We start from the raw sequence: 21,588 nt of genomic DNA on the forward strand, positions 1-21,588 counted from the left end.
CATGTTGACCTCAAACCGGGAGCTTCAGAGGATTCACCTGCAGCATGAGAGAAACCAAAGAAACCAGCTCTGCTTCGTGTCTCCACCCAAAGATGCTTTGCTTTTCTCAAGTCGTTGCACCTTTTCCCTCGACACCCCCCCCCCCCCATGGAGTAAATTTGTTTCCTTGTGTTGGAGTCTAACGTGAGAAATAGTCCCTCCTCAGCCTGGCGTTCCTCCACCCGAAAAAAAGACAATGTCACACAAGAGAGGAGTCGTCCTTCAGTGGGCCAAGACTTGTACGTCTCTCAGGGATAAGACTGATTATTAGAAAACACGTTCATAAAACAGTGGCCTGCCAAGTGCAATGTGCTTTAAATGAGCGTGAACCAAAACAACCATTGCTCAGTTAATCCTTATTGGATTCAAGACTGACACCCAACCACCTCTACCAACCAAAAGTCGAAACCAAACCCCCTCAACACCACCTATCAGCGACATGTTTTTCTTCACATTCAAAATAGTAGATTATCTTCTACTCTTCAAGAAATAAGTCAACACGTTCACTGTTTTTTGTTAAAAATACACTTAAATGTCTTTTTAGTTCAGTTTATGTTTTAAGGTGGAGAGTAAACTGATGTTTGTGTTTCAGGAGCCTTTAAAAATGGATGGGACATTCATTCTCAGTAGATTTCATTGGTGTTTGTATGTGAAACTCATCAGGGTGAAAACATGGATATCTTGAAATGTATCTGAAATGTCAAACTTTTTCTTTTTTCTTTTTTTTTTTTAAATTGGGTGAGAATAACATTTTAGATGGACGTTTTACCTTGCTCCTCTCCGGGGGGCCTTGATTACAGAACATCCCGGCCGGGGGACTTGTTCCTTATCAGGATCTGGGCACATTTGCTTTCGTGAAACAATACACGCTGGTGCTCTTTCTGTTATAATTCTTAAGACCAAAACTAATTTCGGCCCCGTTTACTCGAACACCTTGAAAGCAGTGGCGGCTGGTGATAAACATTTTAGGTGGGGCTCTTCATTATGATTTATTTTCAGCCAATGTTAACTTCATTTAAATACGGTGCGCTTATAAACCATTTTACAACAATCTTGCATTTTCTGGACTGAGAGGGATCCCCGGTAATGAAACAATAAAGTTCTTTTAAACAGCTAGTGAACAGAGATCACTTATTAATATGACTCTTTTATTACCAACCTTGTGAACAAATACAAGCAGAAGCTTCATTAGTCCCTTTTAGAAAATGAAGGTGTTTTGGGGCTGGTTTACTTGAAATGACAGTCTGAGTTTAGGAAAAAACAACGGGTATATCAGGTAGTATACTATCAAAGAACACATCGATTCATCTTTCAGAGCATTTACTGTAACAACGGGCTCTATTGGCAGGAATAATTTTATCGCTACTGCAGCATTATTCGACATCTATCAGGTGTAATTGGTGAGCTTTTAGTCAAAATACACATGGAAACCCAACATTACCTTGATCTTGGCATTAGACACGTGCATACTGCTTCTCAGAAGACGCCAGAGCTCCTGCGTCAAACCAAGTGTTGTAGTATCATCAGCAGGGGACAAGTGAAGGCTGCAGTGACTTTGGTGACACTGCAGTGAGCACCAGTGACATTACTGGGTATTTTTTATTAGATTAATATTGAAGTGTCTGTCTCCGCTGCTGCAGCAGTTTGCAATCTGCAGACTTTCCCTGGTACACAGGTTACACAACCGGCTGCTCAGAGACCAATCTTATCTCTGCTGCTCCAAAGAAACAATGGCTACTTTTGAGAAAAATGAGCTCGGGACACATTTTGTTCCTCATGGCGATGAGAAAGACCCTTCGTTTGTGTGTTGACATTTTGTTACAGAGTTACTGATGCCAGAAGTGTGAATCTGTGAATATCTTGGCAACTTTACTGAAGGTCAGTGCAAATGAGAGCCTGCAGTATGTGCTCGCTGCTCCAGCATCTTTATCTCCCAGTAAAGCCTTTTTGGATGTAAACCCAAAGTGTGACACTCAATTCACATTTGGAAAAGTGATTGAGTCGAAAAATTGTTCCTTGAAATGAATTAGGGATTCTTTTTTTGAAGTGATGTAGTGAAACGTTTCCACCGCTCTTGTAGAAATGTATTTTTTTTTTCTATGTTGGATGTGTAGAGCGAGTCTGTTGTTTGCGAAGGCACCCCGTTCTCTGACGAGCTGACGTAATATTTGTGGGTTTAACCAGCGTCGGTCCTGAATTTGAGACTAAAAGTCTCTCTAGATTCAACTATTGTGTGTCTGGGTATGTTAGTTTGTTTGGTCGTATGTCTTGTTACAGTTACTACCAAATATTTCTAATAGGGATGTCCCGATCACACTTTTTTGCCCCCGATACCGATCTGATTTTTCAGAATTGAGTATCGGCCGATACCAATACGTTCCTGATCCGATACTTACATTGCTATTGCAAATATACTCAATAGTCTATTTTTGGAGCAACTAAGATGTCTGAAGCTAAAAGCACTATTGGCAGAAGCTTTGTTTAGCTAGAAATTATTGTAAAACTCACTTATTGAATCAAAATTCTTCTTAGAATGACTTAAGAACTTTATTCAGTCATAACAAAAAAACAAAACAATTACACTCTGCAGTCCTGTATCTCTTATTTATGTAAACTTAAACAACTTCACCTGGATTTTGTGGCAAATAAAAAAAAATTAAAAATGAAACCCAGTGAATCAGTTTGACATATAAACTATAACGAACTACAACATAAACAGTATTCAGTAAAACCAATCAGAAGAACCCAATTCCACTTCAAAGTGTCTTTGACTGGTTGGGTTGAAAATAAGTCCTAAAAAAGTGCAAAAACGATCATAAACATAAGTAAATAAATCTTATACGTAAATGCTCTTAGGCTCTAATGTAACTTCTTTGTGTTTTCAGTTTCAGTTTCACAGTAACAAAACATTTACATTTCAATGTGAATTATAAACACTTAATTCCACTTTAAAGTGGTAAAACCTGTTTGACAAAAGTAGTCTGAACATAGTTCCCTCAAAAACTTATTCAGAATATCCCAGTCTTCCTTCAAACTAGCGCAACCTTCTGGGTTATTTTTTTTGCCATATCGCGCCCATGTGGGTACTTGTCCTCTATTTTAAAATCCTTTATTTTAAAGCCGCACCGAGTTTGCTGCTTCAGTGCGGCTTTTTCTTAAGTTGTTGTTGTGAACTGAGGGTACATCCACACGATGAAAAAACAATCTTTTGTTCTCCCTGGCCTGCTCCCACAAAACCGTCCACACCTCACTATGAACACGGTTCAACACGAGGCTTCCGGGCATGTAGGTACACATGGCATGCCTTTAGGGGCGCTGTGACTCACCAAACACAACAAAAATGCAGAAGAAGACAGACCACATAGAAATTTAGAAGTAGACTTCTGTACATGAACACATAAACCACTATTTATAACTTCTGTTTTATAGGTCTATGGCCCCCCTCCGCCTGCTTCTAGCTTCTGCAGCTGGACCGGAGCTTGTAGTCCATGGTTCTTGTGGTTATTAGGAGACGTTGCGGACCGCCTTTTTTTTAGATCGGCGGGGTGATCGGCTGGATTTGCCGATTCCCGATCACTCACAAATCACCAATATCGCCCCGATCCGATATCTACCGATCTGATTGGGACATCCATATGTAAAAGATTTATTTAAGTTAGTTAATATTTCTGTGTAAAAATATAACAATCTTAAATAAAATGGGAAGGTGTGAAATCCAAGCACAGACTGTTACAAACCAGTGAATTGTCAACAATAACTACACAATAATCACCAAGAATCGTTCAATTCAGCTTACAGGCGTTTATTAACAAAATGTATTAATTCATAAATAATTCTGAAATCATCTCATAAATCAACACACTTAAATATCAAACGTCATCTAACACGGAGATCTAATCTATTAAATGGCAAACACTATGTACAGAGTGTGTGTGTGTGTGTGTGTGTGTGTGTGTGTGTGTGTGTGTGTGTGTGTGTGTGTGTGTGTGTGTGTGTGTGTGTGTGTGTGTGTGTGTGTGTGTGTTCTGGAATGATGAAGCTGATGGGTGTAATGACCTCAAACGTCCACCAGATGGAGGCAGACGTCGGCGGGTCAATATGAGTGGCTGTGATGACCTCAAACGTTGAGTTGGGATCCTCGTTGGTTCTGTCCCTTGGATCTACTGCTCTCTTTACCGTCCCGAGGCAGCACAGACCTGTGTCCCTCTCGGTGGTCGGATTGAGAAGCAGAGGACAGTTGGTTGGAAAGGAGCTTCACTGAGTTGACTTTTGGACCCCTGTGGTGTCTGGGTCGGGTTTGACCATCACCATTGGTTGCCAACCTGGGGGGATTGGAGACTTCCTGGTGTCTTTGGCCTTTTCCCTGCTGTTTTATGGCCTGTTCATTGTCCCTGGTGTTTCTCCTCTGTCACAGAAAATGCTTTGAGGAGTTCAATGGAATCTTAAGCCCAACACAACATTTCTTCATATTTACAGGAACAGACGACTACAGATCACAAACTGATCTTCTGTACTACGCGGTGCTGATTTAGCAACTATTGACTTTCAGGACTGCACAGTTTGAGATTAAATCAGATGTAAAGTAATTTATTGTGAACAAAATGGCAGAATTTATAAAACTGGAAGTGATCGTTGAGTAGGTTGAAGGCAATAATACAATTACAAGTGACAGTGAGACTTCAGACTGAAGGGGTTTATTTATATTTATCCATCATTGGATTGTCATTTATTTTATAAACAGGTCTACAAATTAGTTGCTACAGTTGATGGTAGTCATGGCAGCAGGCCCAAGGGGTGGGGCTTAACTCCTTTTGACCCCGTGTGATGTCACACCGAGTCTTGAAGTTGGTAAAGGCCCTTTGTTCTATCACACTGAGCTTTCAAGTTGGTAAAAGTGCTTTGTGGTGTCATACTGAGCTTTGAAGAATCACCAAACAGAGTTCACTGTCCCAGCTGGCTCTTCACTCAGGTGTTTACCTCGGAGATACCAGTCCAGGAACCTTTTCAATGAGAACTGAGCCTTTTTTTGATCTGCCACTGAACTTTTTTCACGAGCGTTTTGACGGGAGAAGTGAGTATATTGATTGTTTTGTTGCTAAAAGAAGTGAAGGTGAAGCCGCTGATGGAGTTAATATTGAGAACGTATATCAGTTTAGGTCTTTGGGAATCATATTCAGTCTGTGTGGGTTTTGAACTTTAGACACGAGGAGGCGCTGTTTGACGCAGAAGCACAACTACTTCAACTTCTTTAGCATTACAGTTTAGCTTTCTTCAGCACCGGCTTTGTATTTTCTTAAGGAAATCCTAAACTTCTTTGTGATCTTGACATTTCTTTTTGTTTAATTTCTGCCCAGTGAATCCACAAACAACGACGACGATGACGGCGCCAATGAGTCCTGCGTTCATAGTCCCACAGGGTCCCGTGTTTTACGGCCCACAGGGTCCCGTGTACTACACCACACAGGGTCCCGTGTACTACATCCCACAGGGTCCCGTGTACTACACCCCACAGGGTCCCGTGTACTACACCACACAGGGTCCCGTGTACTACATCCCACAGGGTCCCGTGTACTACACCACACAGGGTCCCGTGTACTACATCCCACAGGGTCCCGTGTACTACACCACACAGGTTCCCGTGTACTACATCCAACAGGGTCCCGTGTTTCACGACCCACAGGGTCATGTGCCCCCCATGCACCAGGCTCCATTTTACGACATCCCAGAGGTCAGTGCCTTCAATTCTTTGAATTTGAACTATTAGATTTAATTAATTACCTGGAACACTTCAAAACTGCTATATTAGGTCCGGTTCCGATCCAACCTGTCGATATTTCCCAATACATGAAGCCACGTCTGTGCTTTCCTGTTGCTGAAATGACTCTACAAGCGGTACTGATGGGTTGGCTGCGCTGCTCGCTGCCTGCAAACTGTGGACTGGATTTCCCGAAGGGAGGCGGGTCTCAATGAGACGTGGAGTAATGAGTCAGGAAATCCGTTCCACAGTTTGCAGCCAGCTGGCAGGCTGTATCCTACTCCAATCAAAACTCCCTGAAAATAGTCCCAATTGCTTGTGGCGCCTTGCTAAAGCGTTTCCCCTGGGATTAATTGAGTAATTGTGAGGTTTTAAAGATATAACAAGTTTATTATGAGATGATGGCATCACGCAGACACCCACATTGTCCAAATTGAACAAAAAAAGTTTGTAATGCTTCCTTTTCTGATCTTATACTAACCTCAAGTTGCCTTTTGGGAGAATACATGCATACATTCGTACATTTCATACTTGCCTGTAGAGAGGAGTTTATTAAAGCCTCATATAAAATCAACAGTAATGATAATAATATTATTAAAGCAAACAGAGTATCAGTATCGGCAGATATCCAAATTCAGGTATTGGGATCAGATCGGAAGTGAAAAAATACAGATAGATGGATTCCTAGGTCTCAGCAGAATCTAGACCAGTACTATTAATGTTCTGATACTTCAAGCTTCAACATTTACAACATTTTCTCTGACCGTTCTTGGCATTGTCTTGAGCTTTTCTATTTCTTTTCTTTCATTTTCTTCCACATTGATCCTCCATCCTCTGCCTGTTTCCTCCTGTCTTCTCCTCCATTGCTGTTCTCTCTATCTGACCACACCTCTTTGGACTCCTTGTTTCTGCTTTATCCTGCATTTTGGACTTGTTTATTTGTTTGTGTGCTTGCTTGCCTACATCTCGGTGCCTCATTTTCAGTTGTTTCTGTGTTGCTTGTTTTAATGGCCTCATCCTCATTATCCTCACATTTTCTACCTCAAATGGCAGGAACAGCTGAGCTTGAGCCCAGAGCTGCAGCTGCAGCCTCAGGATGAGGAGTGTCAGGATCTGGAGTGCCCTCAGCGCTTGGAGGAGCTCCAGATGCCTGAGGAGATCCAGCTGGTGGAGGTGCTCCAGGAGATGGAGCAGCTTCAGCAGCTGGACGACCTTCAGGCTCTGGAGTGCCCTCAGCGCTTGGAGGAGCTCCAGATGCCGGAGGAGATCCAGCTGGGGGAGGTGCTCCAGGAGATGGAGCAGCTTCAGCAGCTGGACGACCTTCAGGCTCTGGAGTGCCCTCAGCGCTTGGAGGAGCTCCAGATTCCGGAGGAGATCCAGCTGGGGGAGGTGCTCCAGGAGATGGAGCAGCTTCAGCAGCTGGACGACCTTCAGGATCTGGAGTGCCCTCAGCGCTTGGAGGAGCTCCAGATGCCGGAGGAGATCCAGCTGGTGGAGGTGCTCCAGGAGATGGAGCAGCTTCAGCAGCTGGACGACCTTCAGGATTTGGAGGGGCTTGAGGAGCTGGAGGACCTTCAGGAGGTGGAGGTGTCTCAGCAGCTTGAGGTGCCTCAGGTTCCTCAGGAGCCAGAGAGGCCAGTTCTTGTGGAACCTCTGGCCTCTTTGGTTCTTGTGTCACCTCTGGCCCCTGTTCCACAAGAACTGGAGAGGCCAGAAGAGCCTCAGAGGCCAGAGAAGCCTCAGCATCTAGAGAGGACTTATTGGCTGGAAGACCCTCAGAAGCTTGAGGAGTTTGAGGAGCCAAAACTCAGCCGAGGGACCCGGAGGACAAAGAACAATATTCTCAAGCTCTTCCAGTTGCTGGAGAAACCAGAGGATTGCCAGCATCCAGAGGTCCTGGTACAGAGTCAGCAGCTGGAAGAGCCAAAGCCCGGCCGGAGGAGAAAGAGAAAACAAAAGAAGAAGAATCCCAGCTGCCTGAGCAACTGGGACTGCTGGGAATCTTGATATCTCATGATATGAAGAGCAGACAGGTGAAGCCCACAGTCGAAATCCTCTTTAAGATTTATTATCCAGAATGACATCGGCACAACCAAAGTGTCTCAGGAAGCCTGCATACAGGCAGATTTCCTAGCTAGAAATACTTGGTAGTAACTGTAACAAGACATATGACCAAACAAACTAACATACCCAGACACACAATAGTTGAATCTAGAGAGACTTTTAGGCTCAAATTCAGGACCGAAGCTGGATTTGGGGAAACACACTTTGAATACCTGTAATGTTGTGGACCTCTGTCACCCTGTGTGAAATTGTTGAGGAGCTGTTCAATATTTGGCCTTTAAAAAGTCAATTTCTCACCGTGTGGTTGTGTGTTCCAGGCCCCTTCTCAGACACCTTCGTGGAGTGGGAAAGAGCAGACTGCAGGGAGAGTCTCACAAGAACAAGCTGCGCCTGCCATAACATGGCGCCACAGAACATGGACATCCTGCAGGGGATGGGTCAGAGCAGACCTCGAAGTCCAGAGAGGTCGCCCCCCCCCCCCCCCCCCCCCCCCCCAAAAAAAAGAATAAAAAACCTCCAACATAAACAACAACAAAAAAGAGTTACATTACTACTTGTGGTCATTAAAAATGTCATCTGTGGCAACTGGACAAGTCGGGGCCTGAGCAATCATAATTAGGGACCGAGCACGAAAGGCCAGGACCAAAGGTCGGTAAGAATGTTGTAGAGAGCTCAAACCAAAACTCAATTGTTCATTTCATCAAGACCTACAAATCACGCACTGATACCCCGGACCTAAATCCAACAGGAAGTCCGCAATATATAAAGATAATGAGGATGCAGCCATAACATTTGCAACACAGACAACCAGAAAGCGAGGCACAGAGATGTAAGCAAACATGCACACCAACAAATAAACAAACCCAACTATTTACGGATCTGTCAGGTTTCCAAAATGATAATAATAATAATAATGATAATAATAATAATAATAATAATAATAGGTAGTAAATGCCTCTCTTAGAATTTCTTTTAGCTATGAATAAAATCGGAAGAATACAGTTAAATAAAGAAATGAAATAAAATATATTCTTCTCTCTGCTCCTCTCTTGAATGTTATTGACTGAAACAAGTTAAACATATTGATACATTACATTTAAAATTACCAGCAGGTTGTAAAAAATAATAATCAGATTTTGTTATTTTTCACAACAAATGTGATTTTTAAAATGAAAGCTTGCACAAGCAAACTGAATGAGGGTGTGTCAAATTATAATGTTACAGTGCTTGAAAGTGATGTGCAGTATTTGTATATGTTCTGTGAAAAATCAAAAAAGATTGTCTTTTTGAATAATCTATTTTTATACATTATCTTGAATAAAAAGATGATTTAAAAAAAGAAAGAAGAAAAGTGACGCTCGGTGAACCAAGCACCGCTGCTTCAGTGGGAAGGAACATATCTTTGTCAATGTTTGTTTCACCCGGACAAAATAAATACGCGCAACATGGACTGTGTTGTGGATAGCAACGTGAAAGTCTCCAGAAAAAGTAAAGACGAGAAAAAAGTCCAAAAAAAACAAATTAAAGCCAGCCACACTTTGTTGAAGCATGAAGGAATCAGCACGACATCGCAGCCCACGAAGGTACGAGAAACACTGCCTTTATCAGCCGGAAATATCCGTCCGCTCGCTGTCGTTTATAGACACTGAGCGCAGGGAAGTCATCAATCTGAAGTTAAATCCCAATTTAGGAAAGACGACATTCGTATAACATCATTGTCGTTATATTGTCTGACGATTGGGAGTTAATTGTCTGCCCTGGAGTGACTGACAGGTTGTGTTCCTAAAAACTGTACATGATGTTACACACTGAACACAGAAATCCAAACTTACTGTTTCAGTAAATGTACAGTTTCTGTACAATATTTAACAGAGGTTCAAAAGTAAAGCAGTCCAAACATAAAATATCACAGTAGTTCACATTGTTAAGTGTTATTTCATATGATCGATGTAGAGAAATACCCCCAGAATCCTTGCAGCGAAAGGCTCTACAAAGCATTGACTCGGGAGTATTGCGTCCGTACTATTGCATTTGTGGTTGTAATGTGACTAAACGTGGAGACATTCAAGGAGTACGAATACATTTCCAAGCCACCGTGCCTTTCACATTGTGATGAAATGTACCAGTAGTGCTGGCAACATCCTCAAACCATATGAATTAAAAATCTGAAGCTCCGCCTCCACCTGTCTGAGCCCATGAGCCCCTGGGGGGGAATTGTTGTGTCACAGTAGCATATTGTAATTAATTGATTTAATTTTATTCTGATGAAACTTCTTTTTTTTAGGTTTGACTTACCAAAACTGTGTTACTGATCACACCATCCCCATCTCTTCTACTCTTGTGTTGCTTTTGCTCTCAAACTTTTACAATTTACAATGACAAAGCTGCGCCACAGAATTACACAACTCCTGATCACCACACACTCTATTTACGCAGTGTTTCAAGAAATCATCTGGAGGGGCGAGGTTCTCCTTCTCTATCGTCTAGGTGCTTTACGATCGTGCGACAATCTTCATTTTCTTCAGACTGACACGCTCCATTTGAGCAACTCCTGCAATCTTGGCTAACTCGTGCACATCCTGTACTTAAATGATTTGTTTTCCACAGTCAAATGACGAGTCTGACTTTTAAAAGTTGGGATTCTTATTTGTTGGAAATTTTGTTTCGATTCACATTTGAGGTGGTTTTGATGAAACTCAAGTGGATATATGTTTTAAGATGTGGCGGCTCAGTCTTTCAGATGACGACTCATCGTCCGGACGGCTTTATCCAATTCTGAGTCGCTGCAGCCAAGAGCCGAAACCAGCTAACTGTGGGTGAAGGCTGTGTATATCCTGTTTGCCAGTCCATCACAGGACATGGAAAGGCACAAACCACCATATGCACTTACACTTACCTGCAATTTTAGAGTGAATGGTTAACCTGATTTGCATGGTTTTGTACTGTGGGAGGCAACAAGAGGACCTGGAGAAAACAGAAGATGCAGCTTCTGCACAAAAATCCCTTAAACAAGAAGATTTCTCACTGTCATTCTTCACTTTGTTCTTTTCTGTTTTGTTTGTACGCCAGTATGTAATAGTCCCTGAAACATTGTTGTAATATTATTTTATGGTAGTACCAATAAAAGCTTACGCTTTTTTAAAACTTATTTAATACTTCAAAGACATTTCAACAAAAATCCATGTTTGAGATGAGACGAGGTCACTGGAGACTCTCTTTGCTCTTCCTGTGCTTGTTTCTCTGATGCCAGATCTTTGCCAGCGCTCGCTCATTTCGTGTCACGGCACTGAAGTCCATCGACTTGAGCTGAGGCCAAACTGAAATCACATGACTCCTAGGCACACAGAGGCAGAATAGTAGTTTAGGTATGTGTGGGTGAGAGAGAGAGAGAGAGAGAGTGGGCAAAAGCATGTGTGAAGTTGATGTGTCTACCGGTAACTCTTGTTGGTTTCAATCACATTTCCATGTAAAGTGATGGAGTGTAAGTGTGGCAGTGTGCCCAGCATGTCCACCTCTGACAAAATGCAAACGTTGTTGCCATGAAGATATAGCAAATGAAGTTCTTGCAGCTGGCAGCATGTTTGTTTCACCCGATTGGGGAGCATTGTATTCTGTCCTGGTGAGCAGTGATTTTCTGTTGAATGCTGGATTTTCTAATAATTTTCACATTTAATTATATATTGTTTGGATTGTGAGGCAAGCAAAACACCAACTCTTCGCATTCTAGATGGGGGCTTTCATTTGACAATGTTTAGTAAGTCTTCATAAATAATCTACAGCTGCCATAACTTACATTCATGGATTTGCACTAAGCTTATACTATTATTTTTGATTTACCCATCAATAGTCTGGAGGCTATATGGATCAAACACATTTTTAGAATGATTAATACATCCTACAAATATTTATTTGATCATAATTCTTGTAAACAATTCAAAGGAAAAACCTGCAAAAAGACGGCATCCCCTGACTGAGAGCTTTCCTACCACTCTGCACCTACGGTAGCTCTTTGGCGCCCCCCAGGGGAGATCCACCCCACAGGCTTCCATCTCTTCATCTGTGTGTGTCCTGTCCATGCTTGTCTTACATTATTAATGATGTTGTGTCATTCCTTCTCTTGCATCTTGCTCCTATGAGATCTTGAGATTAAATCACATGATGAGGAAGAGATGGTAGGATAGGCAAAGATAAACTGTGAATGGAAGATGGCAGTATAGGCTCAGATTGACACTCCTGCTTCTCTCCTGTGGCTGTAGCGCGTGCTGCTCCCTCCCGCTGCAGTCATAACAATGCAGGAGGAGGAGAGGATGGAGCCGAGGGGCAGGATGGTGGAGTGAGGCAGGGCGGGGCTGTGGAGTGACAGAGCGAGAGGCAGGAGAGAGATAAAGCTGCTGCTCAACACGCTACCAAGAAAACCAACCATAGGAGGGAGGCGGAGGGAGGCGAAGGGAGGAAGGAGAGTGTGAATCTACAGGACGTGAGAGCCGGCAGCAGAGGAGGAGGAGGAGGAGGAGGAGGAGGAGGAGGAGGAGGAGGAGGAGGAGGAGGAGGAGGAAGGGGGCTTCCAGACTGGACGGGCCCAGCAATGCCTTGATGGAGCATGGGCCAGGTTTTAGGATTCTCCCACTGCCGTGAGTCTGTTTCTCTTCTGCTTCTCCATCTGCGTTTGTTTATCTCTCCGTACCATCGGCACATATATTCCAGCTCAGCATGTTTCCTTGCAAACTGATGTGCGCATCGTACGTGTTAGCTCACCCCTGCCGCCTCTCTCCTGCTCTTACCTGCAATAAACACATGGCTGAAAGGATGGATGCAGTGCAGAAGCAGACCAGTTCTGTCATGACGTATTGATGTGCAGATGTTTACTTGCTGGTGTGTTTGCTGCCATGCGTGCAAAGGACGCAAGTTAATTCTCCTTCAACGCTTCTGTCGTGCATCTGTTTCACTGCTAAGTCTGTTTTTCCATCTGTTCCCCACTCACTAATCTCTACATTGTAATGAAATTCAGTGTTTTCTTTTTTCCTTTTTTTGCATGTGCTATTGTAAAAACGTGGCGGGGAGAATATGCTGCACTCATTTCCCTGCACGGCTCATTTATTAGCGACAGTCATGCTGGTTGTCTAATAGTGAAGGCCTTTTCTGCTGCCAGTTCAGCTCTGAAAGGAAATGAATCAATATGCACTGACCTATAGCATGTGGTCAAAGTTGTCACCTTTTCGGGATCTGTAATTGATTTACAAATACTTTTATGGTCAGGAGTCCATGTCGTCTGGCATGGAGAATTGTATTTGTGAATTGGGTCATATTTTGATGCAGGGTTATATTATGTCTACAATCTTGTTCAACAACACAAACCAAGTTTTGGTTTATTCACTTTCACAAAAATAACTCAAGGGAATATTGCAGGTTTTGTTCTTATTGACCATTAGTAGTAAACCTACACTCAATGTTTCAGAAAAAGACAGAATTACGCATCACTGTACAGTGCTTTCTTTGTGATATTATTAGAATTTAGAAGAACGTCAATCGTTCCTGAGGCTCAAGAAGAATGCACAGCAGCAAGACAAACCTAATCCAATCTATTAAAGTTAAACATTGAGCTGTCTGGTGGTGCAGTGGTCCGCACTCTCCCCTCACAATGAAGACTGTGTTTGTTCGAGCTTAGGCTTGGGGCCCTTTTTGTATTCAGTTTCCAATGTTACCCCTGTGCATACTTGGGATTTCTACCGTGTTTCTCTACAATCCAAAATAATATATACAGTATTTGAGGTTAGTCCATGACTCAGAAATTGCCCTGAAACCACCATGCTGCCTCCATGTGCACCTGGTGGTGAATGATTAGACATTCTGTCTGACAGACCAGGAGAAGGCAATAGAGGGTTTCTAGTTTAGGAAGTGCTGTGCCACTGCAACAGAAGTTGCCCATCTCCAGTTAGTAAATATGTGGATGGGAGCCAGTTAAATGCAGGGGAGAGACTGTATATTGTCTCAGATGATGCTCTTGACCTGCTGTAGGGATCTCAGCCATGAATTCTTAGCCAATGTTATTGATCCTGACTAAACCACTTTAGTTGTAGATTCATCTTAAAGTTTCCCTGTTTTGTCTTCCAGAGGAATATGGCTCTGTTGCATCCACTCCGGATTCAACTCCTCCGTGCACTGATGGTAAGAAGTGACCTGGAGAAAAGCATTCTTAATATCCATTCAAATGGAATATGGGTGTCCTGCTTTTTGATGCTTCTTTGCCACTTAAATTAGTTAATCCAAGCACATCTGACTGCCAGCTTCTCTAATGCAACCGGTGAAAATCCACAGGTTTGACAAAAAGGCACTTTCAGCGTTAGAATTTGGAAGAGGAGATTTTTTGTACTTAGAAAAAGAGTTTTATCTTCATACAGCCCATCTTGTTCTCTCCCTGACATGAGAAAGAACACCTGGGTGCTTTCATGAGACATTTCTGATCATTGAAAGCAAAACCTGCCTTTGTATACAAGTCTGGCCTGACAGATACACTATTCCAGCAATGTATTTGATTCCCTGTGTATTTGGGAGACCGCCTCATTTTTGAGAGATTCATCCTCCCTTGATCAACTCCACTATTCTTACAGAGCTTATGGGCGAACCGATGATGCCATGTGAGCCCACGCATCTAGTTCAGGAGAACAAAAACCTTCTTGTCAAAAGTGCTTTTTGATGACTATGTTGTTATTGACACCATACAAATGAAATGAAATTGAATTGATTAGAACTGATAAATATTTTCCCTTGTTGTTACTGACACTGCTAATAGATTGTGATACCGACTGTTGCTGTATGTGTTTAACCCAGGCGGGAATGAGGAGTCAGAGTTGTATGAGCTGCAGACAGCCAGAGAGTGGTCCGACGATGACATGGAAGATGGAGATCCAGATGATGACGAGGGACTGGGTTCATCGCCGTCTATCTGGGGCACGCCACGTCAGAACTCCTATGAGCTGACTTTCTCTTACATCGCCATCGCCGAGGCCGAAGCCGTGGGAGCGTCGCGGCACCACAGAGAGCGTCGCAGGACCGGCAGCTCACGGGGAAGTCGTACGCCTTTAATCCGCACCGACACTCTGGAAACACTGTTGGACTCGCCCGACGTAGACTGGGACCCTCAGGCATTCCTCACGCGGGAGGAAGAACAAGAAGCAGCAGAAAGGAGGGAGCAGGAGAGAGTTGAGGCGAGGACAGCGAGCGCTTTGGGAAGGAGCCAGCAGGAGCAGACTATTACAATTCAGCCCTCTTCTCAAAACCCAGAAAGTCAAAGCGGAGACGCACTCGTCCAACAAGAGGAGAGCGTGACGCAGTCCTCCCTGGCATCATCTCAAACCCAACCATCTCAGCAACAGAGCCCCTCACACACACTGCAAGGTGAGGCTTCGGATCATCTGTTATCTGACACAATGACAAACACATGTAACCTCTGGAAACTAAAGCTGTCCAGCCACACATATGAGGGACTTTGTTCACCGAGCAGGAGGTTCTCCACCCAAAAAAAAAAAGTTTGGATTTGGTGTTTGTTCAACTGAGATGTAATTTGATTCATGCTGCGAACTGGATGAATGAACGTCAATCTCACCAGGTAAAATGTAGTCATAAAACTTTCCTTAAAAAAGACCTCCTGATAGAGTTTGTAAATATAGATTACGTGGAGCATGATCTGAAACTCAATGTTTGCGTGTCATTCAAACATATCCTGTAGTCACTAATCAGTTAATGAAAATGTAGGTTTTTGCAATGGCCTGACCTTGATAACACATCACATGACGTTTGTCTCAAAAGAAAAGTGGCAGATTCTATTGCCAGGTTCGGTCATGATATGATACAATGGACTGAAGGCAGGGAAGAGAAAATCAATGAAAGCTGTGTTAGAAAAACTGAAAACTTCACAAGAGGAAGAAGAAAATGCATCGGGATGTTTTCTGGCTTTTCTGTGTGGAAATCCGAAAAACTATTCAAGCATCACATTATCTGTGTGTTCATTGTTTTCAAATGTAGCAAGCAGTGTCAAGCCCCATTCATGACAAAATGAATACATCATAGTAGAAAGCAGTTAACGTGGCCTTCAACATCATGCGGCAACCTCCGGAGAAGCTGGTTGTTTGCGTGGTGATCACTTACACATGAAACTCTTCTTCTGAGAGATATCACGCAATACTGCAAACAAACAGAAAGAGACGATGCATTTCTAGGAGAAGAATATAAGAAACAGTCGTTTATGTATTTAATCATTTTGGTTGTTTTTGTGTTTTGTTTCTATACCTCACATTGATTAGAAAACCAAAGAGTAATTTCCACATTGTGGATGATTAAATCTTCTAGATTTGTAAAGGACCAAAACACGTCTGTACTAACATAACATCAGTGTACTTTTTAATAGGTCCAAAGTCAGCTGTAAAAAACACAGGTACATTTCATATTAGTAAAGAAGGGATGAGTTCATTTTCCAAACACATTTATTCAATGAAACCTTATATCAAAGATTTTTTTAGACCAAATTTTCCTCTTTAATTCTTTATACTTTGTCTCAAATAAACACAGTGTCTTAAGATTCAGCAATATGGGATATCAGTTGTTTTACCTATTTAACTTTGTTTTTATGTGAGATGTGTAGAAATAAGGGACAAAACAATCAACATTTGATGATATTTTATGAGATGAGTCTTGTTCCTGCATCAAAGAGATTTTAGAAAACTTTTTTTGTCAGGTGAAAGATTATTGATTTACAGATCTCATATGACTTTTTGATAAGTAAGAACAAAGACTGCCAGGATCAACATTCTTCTAATATAAGTTGTGTTTCTAAACACAAACTATTGCGATATAAAAGTGAATAATTTTGCTCTGATGACATCTGATGCTTATATATTCTGATTATATAGAATAGAAATAGAAGCCGTGTAACCATAAATTGTGAAGTCAACGGTGATGTTGTCACCATGGTGACATCATGCTCTCTTTTCCTGGCAGCTGCAGCCTCACCAGCCTCTGAGCCAGAGTCTCCCGTCTCCAGGGAAACCATCTCGGTCAAGCTGCTCACATCTGTGCATCCCAGAGGTCCAGCGTCCTCGCAGTCGACCCCAGTCGGCCCAAATTCTCAGGAACAGCTGGTCAGCGATCACTGGTTCTCAGCTGTCAGCCTAACAGAGGACCCCACACTATGCACCCACATAGCAGGTAGGGTTCATCGCTCTATAATCTTTACAGGTAACGTCACAATGACTTGATTCAGATTTGCTTCACTCTATGTCAATCATTCATCAGTCCAATAAGAGAAAAGTCAAATTGAATAGTGAACACAGCAGAGCTCATGGTAAGAACAAGGTTCTTGACAAGAACTCAAACAACCAGGACTCAAGACACACTGGAAACGACAGTGACTCACTGGTGTCACCGAATGCTCTAAGGTGCAGAGAGAACATCCTGTAACTTTAAAGGCCAAATGAAAAGATGTCCAAGTGCTATCACATTTCTTTGTAGTGAAATATATCGTATAAAAGACTTCATAGCAGGTGGGGCATGTTCCAAATTCGATTGATATTATTCAGTGGCCAATTGCAATATCTGCATCTTGTATACTGCTGCCAGTTTAAACTGAGTGTCAAGCTGATGCTGCTGTTTTTGCAGATACATATTAATTAAGTGCAGGGTTAGGAAACGCCCTAAAGTGTAGTATGAGTCATCAGGGATGTTTCAAGATAAAAAAAAAATCAATAAAGGGAAATAATGAAATGTTAGATATTTGGGCCATTATTTGGCCGAGATCATAAAATATATTGACAGTAAGTCAACAGACACGAGATAAACCCTGTAGAATTATATTTTTGAGCTGATACAATTTCTAAATGTCTTGTGTCTTCTGACTTCCGTCCCTCTGTGATCGTCTCATCTCCATTTTCCTTTGCTTGTTTCTTATTCCTTAACAAGATCCTTTCTCTTAGCTCGACAATCAATGCTTTAAATGCAGAAAATATCCGATGTCACGTTCCTCGTGGACCTTTAGCTGCTGGCAGACAGATATAGACCCCAGCCCCCGTCTTCCAGCCCTGACTGCTGCATTGTGTCTTCATGGAAACTCTCCGTTGGGGTTTGAGGAATGATTAGCTCATTGTATTGAAAGCATTTCTGGCGTTGGCTCTCTTTTGAGTCGCCACTCATGTCAGAGATGTCTGCCACTCCGAGCTATTTATTTATTTCTGATACAGAGGGTAAGAGAAAATGACAGTGAAAGATAACATCCTGTTTTCTTACTTGAAGGCACTTTAAGTGGACTGTCTGTGCTGGGTCTTATTTTAGTAGACGCTAGGGGGGAGGCAGTAAACCCTCAGACTGTTGATTAATGGTTGGTGAAGTTGATGACAGAGTTTAGGGTGTCCTTAATAAATAGCACACATGCATCACTCGGAGCATCAAATTTATCGGACTCTATTATTTGTTTTAAGAGCCGTGAGGCAAATGTAAGTTTAGAGTTTGGCAACACAGAATCAAAAACTGTTTGGAAAGAAAACTGGCAATTCACTTTATTTTCTTAGACGCAAACAAGGTCTTTTGTAGAAGAATATTTCAGGTAGTTGCCATCAGGGGACGTTAGTGTGCTTGGAAACCTGTGCACCCTTTTTATCGTTTCTTATCAACTGACAATAGTCAATTGAAGAAAATACTACAATCACAAAGGAATTAGGTCTGGTATGCTTTGAGATAGTATTATCTTAGTATTTCTTACATGATGAAAAAAACGAAGTGTTTGGACCATTGCGTTATAGTATCTCTTAATAATGACCTGATTGATGCGTTGTATTGTAAGACAGTAGTACTCGGTGACATACAGGGAATCGTGAAGGGTGCTCAAGCACATTTCTTTGTGTGACTTCAGTAGGTTTTTGATCATTTCTGCAGACATTTCAGAGACCTAATTGGCATGTTGTAGCATCTCTTCACACTGACTTTCAATTCTCCACATAGAGAAATGTCCTTTCACGACATCTTAGGGTTACAGTATTTAATCTACACATACTTTAATGAGTGCCCTACATGAGTTAAAAACTAAAATAAAGTCTCATATCAACATTATGTTATGTGTTATAATTTTAAAGACATGGATGTTTGTAATTGTGCAGTGATTTCTTTCAAAGTGAGACAGAAGTATAATACAGTCTAGTGACCGAGAACTACATAACAGCCATTACCTGCATGTTTCAGACCTCTAAATCACAAATGACATTCCTCATATTCGCAGCAATTCAAGCTGAAGAGCAATGCAATCTTTTCTTTAAATGTAGGTATTTGAATAATTGCAACAAAATTGAGAAACATTGCAAACATTTCAGTCTCTCTTGAATTCCATGTGTTGCTGGTGACAGAAAGTTTTATCTCGATGACACAACGAAAAATAGACTCTGGTTCTCCTGTTTCAGGTGCAGGGTGACACTTATATAAACACAGTTCCACAAAAACTTTACATGAAAAAAAAAAAAAGAGAAAGGCGTCAGAATCCGAGAGTTTTTAATTAACCTGAAAGATGTGCAGCGTTGGAAAAGCACGGTCACTGGCGAGGTGGTTCGTAAATCATCTCTTTATGCATGAAGCTCTCGTAGACTTGAAGAGCAGTGGGCGGTGCTGTGAAGCAGATTATTTTGGGCCTGTCGGGCCTGTGGACTGCTGAGCGAGCAGTGGGCGGCCAAAAACAGCTCAGAGGGGCGAGGGGAGCACAGAGTGTGTGAGGGGAACACCGGAGCAGCAACTAAAATGGCCAGTAAAGGTGAGACTTTTGGGATTTGACACACGATTACTCTCCTGCTGTTTGAGTCAAGGACTAGAAGTCTGGATACTTTGCTGATCTGACAACTCCTGTAAAATATGTGTGTTTGGGTTCAGTTTAAAGCGAGGAGGGAACCAGACAGGGGGAAGCTGCATGTGCAGATGTGAAGGAGCAGACTTCGATCTGGACCAGTAAAACGTTTTGTGAAATTAGTGTGAGGGAGAGCAGCAACGGTGAAAACTCACCTCAGATTTCTTGCATCTCTCTAATCATCGTCTGAGGGTGATTCGCCCGACACGACAGCTTTCATGAGTTTTTCATCAGTCGTCACCGCGTTAAAGACCTCCAGCCATTCAAATGACTGCAAACTGTCACATTGCGGTATGTTGTTAGCACATGGCTGCTGCAGAGTGAAATAACTTTGCCAGCTGGTTTTTCTTTCTTTTTAGTGCTGCCACTTTGAATCGCTGGCACCAGCTGAGGCATTTCAGCCTGTAGTGGGATGAGGTTTCTTGGTCCGGCCGCTGAGCTGACATGACCTGGGTCACATGAAATGGTTGTTGAGGTTAAAATGAATTGTTTCCATGGCTTTGCCGATGAACCCACATCGGTTTTGCGCTTCTTGTTTAGTGGACTGGATGCTTAGTTTATGGCTTGGATTTGTTTATTCATTCCCCACGTGCAGTAATTCAAATGACGATTCATGGAACGCTTTAGTACAAGGACATAAGCCATTGTGTTTAAACTTGTGTGTCCTATACTTTGTACTGCTTTGTCCAAATTAAGGCTTCTGTGGAGTTTGAGTCACTCCCAACTGTCAATGGGCGACAGGAGAGTTCAGTCTGGACGGGTCTCCGGTCCATCACTGGCCAACACGCACAGACAACCACACACACATTCACACCTACCAGCTATTCAGAGCCCCAATTAAGCTCATGTTTTTGGATTGTGAGAGGAAACGGAAGGACCCGGAGAAAAACACTGCACATACACGGGGAGAATATGCAAACCTCAACCAGAAAGCTGGTTTCCTGTGAGACAAGAGTGCCGTATTCTCTGAATGTCATTTTATGATGTGTCTGTAGCAGCTTTTGAGGAAATATAGTGGCAGTCATCTTATGACGTTACCCCCAAATTTCCTAAAACTGTAACAGTTCCAGGAACTGGCTCTTCCCCTACATGCCTCTCTGCTGCATTAAATAAACTCCAGGATGAGTGATCTATAAATACAGTGTGGATACTTCTGTAATTCCCATATCTTTAAATATAGTAGTGTCTATGTCAATACAGATTTAGTCATCCCCTGTACCTTTGTGTGCAGACTACCCCCCTCCCCGAATGATAGCAGCTCAGACAAACACACGGGACAGGCGTGTTCGAGTGGAATCGTGGGTATTAATTGTGTTCATTGATGTTTATAAATAACCCACCTGCTGTCAGTGCACTCTATTCAAAGAGGCTTCCCTCTATTCTAAAGCAGAGGTTTAGCGTTTCACTGAATGACAGGCACAACCAGCGACACCAGCGTCAGCCACGACTACACAACTCAAAACCAGAGCTGCAGTTTTTATTGATCGGCTCAGTTTCTGTGAAACAACGTGAAAGTCAAAAACCGTTTTTTTTAATAGGAAAAGATTTTGTGAAAGTTTTACTTTTCTTTGTTTTAATGAATTGGTCATACGAGAAGGAATCGCACTGTGCGGCTTATTTAAAAGGGTTCGACTGGAGTAAAGCATGACTCTGCAGACGGACGCCTCAGTCTCCACAGCAGCTGTTGCCGGGTGACAGAGAGGGAAACTAACAGGGTGTGTAGCCGGGGGGGGGGAAACTGTTGACGGCCTGATGCCTGACAGCAGGTGCTGTGAAAGGCTCCGTTTAAATTCCCCTCGACTGCTCACTTCCCTCTTTCGTCTGCGAGCTAAATTTAGCCGAGGCCGGAGCCTGACGT

The 21,588-nt window shown here is 42.5% G+C and overlaps 1 protein-coding gene across 3 annotated transcripts in view; it reads left to right on the top strand.

Annotated features, from left to right (window-relative positions):
- rtn2a (reticulon 2a) overlaps window positions 1-21,588 on the top strand; it is a 61,141-nt gene that overhangs the window by 31,470 nt on the left and 8,083 nt on the right. Inside the window, exons 1-4 of one of the 3 annotated variants that reach the window (XM_080459272.1) lie at window positions 9,282-9,441; window positions 13,970-14,023; window positions 14,687-15,253; window positions 16,853-17,059. In XM_080459272.1, the coding sequence (XP_080315398.1) occupies window positions 14,749-15,253; window positions 16,853-17,059 (712 nt within the window). In that variant the 5' untranslated portion in view covers window positions 9,282-9,441; window positions 13,970-14,023; window positions 14,687-14,748. Of the gene's footprint in view, window positions 1-9,281; window positions 9,442-12,114; window positions 12,490-13,969; window positions 14,024-14,686; window positions 15,254-16,852; window positions 17,060-21,588 lie in introns of those variants that run through there. The other 2 variants (XM_080459271.1, XM_080459273.1) reach the window with 2 other exon arrangements.

Source organism: Lipophrys pholis (assembly GCF_963383615.2).
Source record: "Lipophrys pholis genome assembly, chromosome: 3".
Lineage (NCBI taxonomy): Eukaryota > Metazoa > Chordata > Actinopteri > Blenniiformes > Blenniidae > Lipophrys > Lipophrys pholis.